Genomic DNA, 12,001 nt, shown 5'->3' on the forward strand with positions numbered 1-12,001 from the left:
TCTGTCATATAGCAATGGGTTATCAAGTTTGATAGTGATCCAAGGACAAATTTGCAAGACTAGTTGAATTCACAAGATTCTGTCATATAGCAATGGATTATCAAGTTTGATAGTGATCCAAGGACAAATTTGCAAGACTAGTTGAATTCACAAGATTCTGTCATATAGCAATGGGTTATCAAGTTTGATAGTGATCCAAGGACAAATTTGCAAGACTAGTTGAATTCACAAGATTCTGTCATATAGCAATGGGTTATCAAGTTTGATAGTGATCCAAGGACAAATTTGCAAGACTAGTTGAATTCACAAGATTCTGTCATATAGCAATGGGTTATCAAGTTTGATAGTGATCCAAGGAAAAATTTGCAAGACTAGTTGAATTCACAAGATTCTGTCATATAGCAATGGATTATCAAGTTTGATAGTGATCCAAGGACAAATTTGCAAGACTAGTTGAATTCACAAGATTCTGTCATATAGCAATGGGTTATCAAGTTTAATAGTGATCCAAGGACAAATTTGCAAGACTAGCTGAATTCACAAGATTCTGTCATATAGCAATGGATTATCAAGTTTGATAGTGATCCAAGGACAAATTTGCAAGATGAGTCGAGTTCACAAGATTCTGTCATATAGCAATGGGTTATCAAGTTTGATAGTGATCCAAGGACAAATTTGCAAGATGAGTCGAGTTCACAATGTAACCAGAAAATATAGGTTTGCTGAAACGTCAAAGAAAAGTGAGCACCTTAAAAGCACAGATCTTTCTGTATAAATACTAAGCAAATGAGAAAAAAAATCAGTCTCAATGTTTTATGGTTATTTGATGTTGCCACTGCAATGAGAAACACATTTGTCTGGTCCTCCATAGCTGTCCTTTATTGGTAACTTTAATAACACATGCTCAATTCATCAAAGAAAGCCAACTACAATCTTGAATAAAAATAAATAACCTTTCATCAAAGGAAGTTAGCACCAAATTTAAATAAAAGCAATGGAATCTGACAGATTGTTGCATTTACCAAAGTGACTGGAACACAATTATTGTACCATGAAAGGTTCATTTCTGCAGGAAACAAAAGTATGCTTACAGTAGCTACCAATGGCAGCATAAAATGCTGTCATGTTAATTGAAGATGGGGTGGTATCTTACAAAGATATTTTTAAACTTTTTAATTTGTTAAAGTTTTCAATTCCCTACCAACAGTCTCATACCCTTGCTAGCCTCAGCAAGAGGTTTCTGTCTCCAGCTGACCAAAATTTAGGCCAATTTAGGTACACTGACATGTAGCATGTACACAGCTACAGCCATGTGATATTTGCAGCAATTGTAGTGAATTTTTAAGTGACAATCGAATATACTTCAAAACGAGGACTACCATTTGTTGTAATACATAGTGCTATTTGTGTTTTCTAACGGGATGTGAGACATACCCGGTATATGAAATTTATAACACGTGATCTATACTAGATTTCATGCATTTATTATATACAAGAACAGTACCTAATGAAATATGGATTGTACTACACAAATGTAAGTTGTCTGTATACAAGTGTTTTTCAGACTAGCTTGCCTTCATTGAATCAAAATCATGTATTTTTGCTCCTGCTTTGTTACACACACACACATACACACACACACACACCATCATTTAGGAAAATGCATCATTTTCATCAGTTAACTGACTTGGTTGGTCATAACATGGTTTGGTCTATAATATGGTCGGGTTCTATGGACCCCAACTACCATGTTATAGCGGGGTCACACCATATTATGTCTGGGTGCTAGACTGACTACATAAATGCCAATACATCTTCAACAAAATATGTATTCCATCCTAAGATTATTATGACAAATATCTGCAGACTGAGATGCTGAGAATATATACATAACAGTCCTTTTTTCTGATCTTTTCAACGACTATAATGCAAATATACTCCTAGCATGCTGACACTGCACTATAAAATTATCCAAATATAAGAACAATTTGACAAGGATAAACAGACATCTTTAATCTCACGAGTTTTTACCATATGACAGCCATGTATGTAAGCAAACAATAGACCAGTAAGGCATAGTACGCTGCATGTCAGAAATGATAAAGAGAGTTAAAGAAATACATTGCACACATTTCCATAACATTAATTTGCACGTTTGAACACTAAAAATATTTACAAGTTCTTGCTCTCAAATAGTCACTAACTAGAACATCTACAAAATGGATATCAGTTGCAAATATTCCTTGCATAAAAGAAACTGTACCAGCTTCATTTTGGTCATGAGTTGTTCAGGATCAGTATCATAACTAAAACAAATTATGTTTAAAAATAACCCCATCTTAAGAAAAGAGGTATTTATTATCTATATTGTACCATTAAACCTTAATCTTATATGAAAATTTAAGATGCTTTTAAGAACATTATTCCCAGGTTAGCATGTCACCATACTCCAGTTCTACCTCTGGGTTATTGCTGTAGTAAATGGACTGGAATACAATGATCTATCTGTTTACCCCTGTAGCTGTTAAGTCATTGTAACAAATTAAAAACAGTTTATGATTAATAGGTACTGAAGGATCATGATGTGAAATAATTCTCTTAAATCATATCTCAACTGACAGTTTCACATTTCTGGTAAACTCATCTCAGGCAAGCTAATATTCATTAACATTTTATCCTCACTTCCCCATTAGGGACCCCCTTAAGATTCATCTCTCTGCACAAATATGTTTCTAATCAGAACATTTGAAACCCAGTCTATGTTTACATCAATTATGAAACAGAGGTGAGGATGTATAAAAAACAATTTATAACTTCTCCTTCTGATTTATATATTTTCTGGTCAATCTGAATTAAGCACAAGATTTATGAATTAGTCTGCCAATGAGGTTCTGTGGGAGGAACCTGTGTTCAATTAGGAACACCCAGTTAATCTGATTGGTAGATCAAACATAAAAGCTGCTACTGACAGACTAATAGCAAGATCCCTATAACAGACTGTGTTGGCCATGTAACACAAACTCAGAATGATACTGAGAAATAACACCACTATATTATACTATCTTCAAGATTAGATAATTATGGTTCAAAGTAAAATTAAAGTTCTACAAATATTCTGAATTCAGAGATTGTAAATATTCATTCACTAGGTAATACTGCTGTTAAAAACCAATTATAAACTAGAGACAGTAAGTGCATCACCTATTACTGTTATACTCACTTACAAGACCATTCCAACTGCAAACTGCACAGACCCATATCTGCCATAACATAATGAACCAGCAATTTATTAAAATGTGATATTAAAATTAAACAAATAGATCCTGATCTGCAGGTGCATTATACTAAGGCTGATCAGTATCTTTGCTGTTTGCAGTTTAACTCAACCTATAAGTGAGCATGTATGGCAAGTAATGTTAAACAATCTGAAGTCAGATTTGTGTCACAAAGATGTGTACAGCCTAAAATGTGTATGGCCTTAAAGATGTGTAATACAGCCTTAAAGATGTGTAATACAAAATTTCCAAATTTTTTCGAGTCTGTATATGGGGAACAGAGTATTACTCTATTTCCTAACAGAAGTAATTGATGACCTCTGTGGATTAGCCAAAGATAGCAAGAACTTTATAGCAGAATTCAATGAATCTGGTACTTTATTTTCGGGTTTAAAACTAAATGCTTTTCTTTAAAAATCTGATGGTGTGTGTGTGTGTATGTGTGAGAGAGAGAGAGAGAGAGAGACAGACAGAGACAGAGAGATTTGGATTTTTAACATAGCTTTAACAATTTTTCAGTCATATCGCTATGATGTCTGCAGTGTGGTAATTTATAGTGATGTCTATCACTGGGTCATCATGCTGCATACACACAGCATCATGTCCCCACCAATCACATTATCCTGACACCAGGCTCTTAGTATTGTTTTTATTAGTCTTTGGTATGACTTAGCCTGGGTTTGAATGTATGACCTCCTACGTGATGTGGATGCTCTAATCACTTAGGCCACCGAAGCAGTATAATATTTTTTGTGAACACTGCAAAACACAAACTTGTGATATCAGATTTGTATGTCAAAATTTTCACTTAGCTGTTTTACATGTGCATGAGCAGATTGGTGCAAGCTGGACTTGGTGGGTTGGGGTGTTTTTTAGTTTTTGTGGACCACATTTTGCATTTAGGCCAATTTTTAAATCCTTAATCTCAGACTCACCCTAACTTTTGCAAACCTTCATCAGTCTGTGTGCTGTCTGGACTGGTCAACTTTTGATCTAACTATTGGAATTCTAAAATCTGGAAACAAACTCTGGATCCATAACTGGCAATTTGACTATGCGTACAAAAATTGAGTTTCCAAATTTGTACATTTGTTTGGCTGTATTTCCTATTGCAAGAAAAAGGTGTAAATTACTTGATATCATTGGAAAGCTACATCCTTCTCCTATTATCTACCATCAGTTTTGGTCTATCTTGATTTGTGAAGATGCAACACGTCCAGAACAAGGGTACTACTAATAATGCAAATTATAGCATCCAGGTTAATTGAAATTGTTTTGTTATAAATATGCATTCCATGATGGGTCCATAGCAGAGCATTTTGACAAAATTTCAAACATTTTTCAAAGATCTGTCATGGTCGAAAAGGACAACAAATTGTTCATTTTCCAATTTTTTCATTTGGACTTAATATATACATGAACTGTAATGACAGCAAGTCTTGGGACTGGAGAAAATAATTATGCTTTGTGTCTCAAGATGCATATGCATGTAGTGTCCTAACACTATAACATTGGCAACACCGCCCGACATCACACAGCAGTGACCATCTCTTATTTAAATTATTTCCAAAGCATTATTTCTGATACTTCTTTATCATATTTTAGACACATTATTAAAGTCTGGTGCCTGTAATTTGAAATCATGATACATACTTTATTCAGCGAAAGTTAAAATCTTAAAAACACATGCAACAACGCCATAATGCAAACTAGGTCACTATAAATGTGAGTAATGTACCAAACATTATTTTCATTATTTTAATACTAACACATCTGAATGAGTTAAATATTTAAATTTTCAAGGCAGAACATGTGATTACTGGTGACTTTTGACAATTATAATTCAAAAATGCATAAACTGATGATAGTGAACTGCCGCAAAATTGGGAAAAAGTTGCTGTAAATATGGGTTCCGCATCTGTGCTAGCGCTTAGTGAATGTCATTGTAGGATGAAATTATAAGTATTTGAAATGGGCAGAAATGATAAGAAAATGGGAAAATTAAATATATTGATTTTTCAAATAAATTATATAAGTTTATACTATTTCACCATATAATTTATAACCATGGTCTTGTTTTATTTTTTAAAATGTTATATTTGGTAGAAGAAAAAAATGGCTGTGGTATCCCAAGACTTACAGGACATAAAACAAAATTGCTATAATATTGAAACAAAACTTTTATAGATCATAAAAAGGTAATTTTTGAGAAACAAAAATAAGGGTAACAAACATTAGAGTATACAAGGTATTTTCTGTAGAATCCTTATCATCATCATCATCATCACCATTATCATCATCATCATCATACTGTATATCCTCTAGCTTGTGATACTGCTCAAGATATATATTTCCAAGCAAGGTCAAAATAGTATACAGATTTCAGATTTTTTAAAAGTATAAACTAAAGCTCTCAACCAATGGAAAAACTGTATGATAATGAAACTGAAAGTATATTTTACCCAAAAGTCTTCCTTCTTACAACTATTTTTCAGATAAATCAATCTTCTAAACATTTAATTTAATATGCTAAGGCACATAAGCTCATCTGGTTTTTGACCAGTCAAGCTAAATCTTGGAATAATAATTTTTGTTCTTAAATGTTATAGAGGACACAAGTCAATATGTTTACGAATAAAATAAACTAAGCTCATCAATCAAGTAATGTTGTGTGAGACACATTAATCCCCAAGATGTACCTACAATGCATTTGATTGTAATAGGTTACAGTGTGTCAATATTGGAGAGCTGAACCATCTTTAGAAAAATGCTTAAACTCCTCAAAAGCATGTCACTGTAGTCCAGTTTTTCTGTGCAGGATATTTTCATTCTAAGTACTCTGTGTCAATTGGCAAGGTTTTGGAATTAGAGCCCGGCTATAAATGTAACCAATTTTTTTAATCCCCAAAAGTAGGTCAAAGTGACCTACTTATGATGCATGATACACACTAATCCCAAGATGCTCACAATGTTTTGATGTCAGAAGTGTGGTAGCATAGAAATGCAGCTTGGAAAGAAAATATGACACAAATTTTAAGTCATTTCAAACAAACACAAATGTAGGTCACAGTGACCCAGTTTTGGTGCACTACAAATGCTCATCCTATGATGCATAAAATGGGAAAGTTTGATGATAATATGAGGAATGGTGATGACACTAGTGTGGACAAAGTTTCTACACATTTTTTTCTTATTTCTGAGAAAGGAGGGCACATTAACCAAGTTATGATACGTGACACATGTTCATCCTAAGATGGTGTAAATTAGATGTCAATAGATGTAATATTATAGGAGTTACAGCCTACAAAGGAATGATGGTTACAATTTTTGCACAGCCACAGCTGTCTAAGTGGTCTAAGGCATTAGACTGTACACTGTAGATCAATGACATCTCACCTGTGTGGGTTTGTGTCTTGAGAAAGCCTGCTAGTTGCTTCCTGTGGGTTCGTGGTTATTCTTGGAGTTTACTATCCACAATGTGTGTGTAAAATATATATATATATATATATATATATATATATATATATATATATATATATATATATATATATATATATTGCAGAGATGGACTCTTCACAATCATAGTGAAGATTGGATGCCCTCAAAAGCTGCTAAGCATGATCCAGTCCTTCTACAATGACATGAAAGGCACAGTTCAATACGATGGCTAATGTCTGACCCCTCTGACATCCAATGCAGAGTGAAACAGGGCTGTGACCTTGCCCCCACGCTCTACAGCATCATCTACCGTGTCATACTCAAGCACGCCTTTGGGACGTCCACAGAAGGGATTTCCCTGCCAACGCGATCAGATCGCAGACTGTTCAACATGTAACGACTGAAGGCAAAGAGCAAAGTACATTAAGCAACCATCAGGGACATGCTCTTCACAGATGCTGCTGCTCTAGCCACTCACACAGAATCTGAGCTACAGCGCTTGATGGACCGCTTTGCTAAAGCATGCAATGAGTTTGGAATGACCATCAGCCTAAAGAAAACAAATGTGATGGCTCAGGATGTGGACCCCCAAGCATCATCATCAACAACTACAAACTTGTGGTAGTCAGTCAGTTCACGTACCATCACCAACAACCTCTTGCTCGATGCTAAGCTCAACAAGCGGATTAGAAAGGCACCAACAACTCTCTCCAGGTTGTCACAGAGAGTGTGGAACAAAATCATGCTGACCCTGAACACTAAGATATCCATGTACTGTGTCTGAGTGCTAAGCACTCTCCTGTACACCATTGAAACCTGGACTCTGTATGTCTCACAAGAGAAAAGACAGCACTTTTCACAATGTGATGGCTCCAACGCATACTCAGGATCACCTGGAGCGATCGAGTAACAAACAATGAGGTGCTTGAATGTGCCAAGATTCCCAGCATGGTTACACTGCTCTGCCAATGTTGCATCAGATGGCTCAGACATGTACGTCAGATGGATGACAGATGGATCCCCAAAGACATTCTTTATTTGAAACTTGCCTCTGGCAAAAGGTTGATTGGACAGCCACATCTCTGCTTCAAGGATGTCTGCAAGTGCAACATGAAACCCCTTGACATAAATGTCAACACCTGGGAAGAGCTTGCTCTAGACAGGTCCAGCTGGCAACACACTCTGATCACTGGTCTGAAAGCCATCAAGGACAAGCTATGCTTGCTAGCTGATGGAAAGAGATCGTAGAGGAAGAAAAAGCAGCACCAACCCAAACCAGACTCAACCTTCAAGTGCAGCAACTGCAACAATGACTGCCACTCCCGTGTTGGGCTACAAAGCCACAGCAGACACTGCACAACAACAAACCGGGACATCTCTCATGGGGCACTTCCACCGTCTCTCGAGACTAACAGATGCCTATATATATATTAAACCCAATAAAATGAAACCAATAAGATGTTTGTGCAATTTGAATAAATCTGGAAAAACAGGTCACAGAAGCCCAGTTCAACTGGGCAACAAACATCCATTCTAAGATGCACCTTTACTGTGAGTTTGGTACCAACAGGTGACAAACTGCAATAGTTTAGGTCAAGATACAACTTTTAATCAATTCACATTAAGTCAAAGAAAGTAGGTCAGTGACCCACTTTTGGTAAACTACGTTTTATCCCAAGATACACCATCATGCAGGTTTAATGTCAATAATATCAATCTAGATGAAAGCACCCATCAAGTTTCCAGAATGTACATACAACAAGAGTGATAACAAAATTAAACAAATGCAAAAGCCGATTATAACATGAGGCTGAAGTGCTTCTGATATCACTCCCTTTAAATTACATAACAGCTGACCGTTTCCAAAAAAAGTTCTATGTTAGCGATCTCTGAGTCTATTTATCGGGTTGAATATGAGCTATTTTACTACTGGCTAATAAAACTTCTTGACAAAATTAATATGCATGTATCTTACTCATAATCAAATTTGTCCAAAATCAAGTTTTATTTACTATGGTTGTGAAATTTAGTCTCTGCATATGCAACCAGCTCAGCAAATAAGATGCAAGATTATTTAAATCTATTGCATATTTAAACTGGTATGAGATAGTGATGATTTAAACTTGCATTTCAAAATCAGATCAGAAATTTGGCCTTTAGAGTGCTAACAAACTTAACCAATTAGATGCAGGATCACCTAATTAATATGCATGGATGTCACATATATTAGAACCTGTCTGAAATATTGATGATGTATATTCCAAATAGGAAAAATATTTTACCAGAAACATGTCCGCTCCACTTGAGTGGTAACAACAATGGTTGATGGAAGAATGACTGCTGGACAATGCCCACTGGACACCGCAATACCATAAACTCACTTATCTCATGGTCAGGTGAGCTCAAGTTTTAATGAATTGCAAAATAAATAGTAGGTCACCACAACCCATTTTTGCTAGTGGTGAACAGTATCCTTCAAGATGAATGCACTTTTCAAGTTGCATGTCTGTACACACTGTGTTAAAAGAAATAGGTCCAATGTGAGAAATCTGTGGAGCATGAAAATTAGTCAATGTGACTTATCACCCCCTTGGACCACCATGAGTAGTACTCTTGATGTAGATCCATCCAGTTTCCTGACATTATATACAACAGTTTCTGAGAAAATGAGCTAAATGCAAAAATGGAGACAGTGGGTTATAAATACAGATCACTGTGACCTTCTTTTGACTGACAAACAGTATCCTTGCAAAGGAAATGCACTCATCAAGTTTGATGACTGTACTGAAAACAGTATCACAGAAACCAACCTAAACAGAAAAGCTTTATGTAATCACTGGAACTGTCTTAGCTCCACCACCCAATCCCTGCAAAGCCACTGACTACACTGTCTTGCCACCCCCATCCAATCCTGGCAAGGCTACTGACGACACTGTCTTGGCCCCACCACCCAATCCTTGCAAGGCCACTGACTACACTGTCTTGGCCTCACCACCCAATCCTGACAAGGCCACTGACTACATTGTCTTGACACCACCATCCAATCCTGACAAGGCCACTGACTACACTGTCTTGCCCCTCCCCCATACCTGACAAGGACACTGACTACACTGTCTTGGCCCCACCAACCAATCCTTGCAAGGCCACTGACTACAATGTCTTGGCCCCACCACCCAATCCTGACAAGGTCACTGACTACATTGTCTTGGTTCCACCACCTAATCCTTGAAAGGCTACTGACTACACTGTCTTGGCCCCACCACCCAATCCTTGCAATGCCACTGACTACACTGCCTTGGCCCCACCACCCAATCCTTGCAAGGCCACTGACTACACTGTCTTGGCCCCACCACCCAATCCTTGCAACACCACTGACTACGCTGTCTTGGCCACACCATCCAATCCTGACAAGGCCACTGACTACAATGTCTTGGCCCCACCATTCAATCCTTGCAAGGCCACTGACTACACTGTCTTGCCTCCACCAATCATGACATGGCCACTGACTACACTGTCTTAGCCTCACCACCCTATCCTGACAAGGCCACTGACTACACTGCCTTGGCCCCACCACCCAATCCTTGCAATGCCACTGACTACACTGTCTTGGCCCCACCACCCAATCCTTGCAAGGCCACTGACTACACTGTCTTGGCCCCACCACCCAATCCTTGCAACACCACTGACTACACTGTCTTGGCCACACCATCCAATCCTGACAAGGCCACTGACTACAATGTCTTGGACCCACTATCCAATCCTTGCAAGGCGACTGACTACACTGTCTTGGCCCCACCATCCAATTCTTGCAAGGCCACTGATTACAATGTCTTAGCCCCACCACCCAATCCTGACAAGGCCACTGACTACACTGTCTTTGCCACACCATCCAATCCTGACAAGACCACTGACTACACTGTATTGCCCCACCTTCCAATCCTTGCAAGGCCACTGACTACACTGTCTTGCCTCCACCAATCATGACATGGCCACTGACTACACTGTCTTGCCCCCACCATCCAATCCTGACAAGGCCACTGACTACACTGTCTTGCCCCCACCACCCAATCATGACAAGGCCACTGACTACACTGTTTTGCCTCCACCATCCATTCCTGACAAGGCCACTGACTACACTATCAGAAAAGTGATATATGTGTCTTGCCTACAATTCAAACACAACACAAAAAAAACCTTTATGTTTTGAAATACAAAAGTTTGAAACATGTCAATGAGGTTACCTGTCAAGGCCTCCACTCATAAAGCGCTGATAATTACTGCAGAATGCCAAGCAGGTAACTGTCTTGTGATGATGACACAGTGTTGTAAGAAGTTTCCCTCCTGAAAGAGCATCCCATACCTTCACTACACTGCCACCTACAGTACAAAATGATCACAACAGTTAGTAATGATACAATATACCATTTATACTTGCTTGAAAGTCGAATCAAACTACAAACAACAAAAGATTCTGATTTGCTATAGCATAATGCACCTGCATATCAGGGTCAATGCTGTTTGTTCTGCTAACATAAATGTGGATGGCCAAACATAACCTAATGAAGGACAGCGATGACCAAGCAGGAAGAGAAGGAACATTCCTCAGGCGAGGCACAAGCAATTGCTCAAGAGTGACCTAAACGGTGCAAGTTAGTTGCAGTCTTATGTCCAAGATGGTGTGTGTGTGTGATTTGGATTGTTAACATAGCTTTTCAGTCATATTACTACAATGTCTGCAGTGTGGCAGTTTATAGTGATGTCTAGCACTGGGGCATCATGCTGCAGACGTTTTGCATGATGTCCCACCCAGTCACATTATTATCCTGATACCACCCAGTCACATTATTATCCTGATACCAGGGTGACCAGTCCTAACACTAACCTCTTAATGCTGAGCGCCAAGCAAGGCAACTGTTATTAGCATTTTTGTAAGCCTTTGGGTCCCAGAGAGAATGATGAGGACTAATTAATTTAAATAAATCACTAACACAATGCAAACTACTTGTAATATCTCTCTCTCTCTCACTCTCTCACGCACAGACACACAAACTTGTAAACTTGCTTTGGTTGGATAAAATTTAAGGAACTATCTTTTACTTGAAGGAAACCTCATTTTCTTATCTGACCAAAGGAGAGCAGATCATTAATGAGCATAACATTTAAGTAGATCATTAATAGGCACAACATTTAAGCAGATCATTAATAGGCACAACATTTAAGCAGATCATCAAAAAGCATAACATTTAAGTAGATCATTAATAGGCACAACATTTATGCAGATCATTAAT

At 37.8% G+C, this 12,001-nt stretch overlaps 1 protein-coding gene across 1 annotated transcript in view; it reads right to left on the minus strand.

Annotated features, from left to right (window-relative positions):
- LOC149800571 (U3 small nucleolar RNA-associated protein 15 homolog) overlaps positions 1-12,001 on the minus strand; it is a 141,327-nt gene that overhangs the window by 32,234 nt on the left and 97,092 nt on the right. Inside the window, exon 7 of the mRNA XM_089954516.1 lies at positions 10,955-11,090. Coding sequence (XP_089810642.1) covers positions 10,955-11,090 — 136 coding nt within the window. The remainder of the gene's footprint in view (positions 1-10,954; positions 11,091-12,001) is intronic.

The sequence above is a fragment of the Sinohyriopsis cumingii genome, chromosome 4 (genome assembly GCF_028554795.1).
Source record: "Sinohyriopsis cumingii isolate HCF-2022 chromosome 4, ASM2855479v2, whole genome shotgun sequence".
Lineage (NCBI taxonomy): Eukaryota > Metazoa > Mollusca > Bivalvia > Unionida > Unionidae > Sinohyriopsis > Sinohyriopsis cumingii.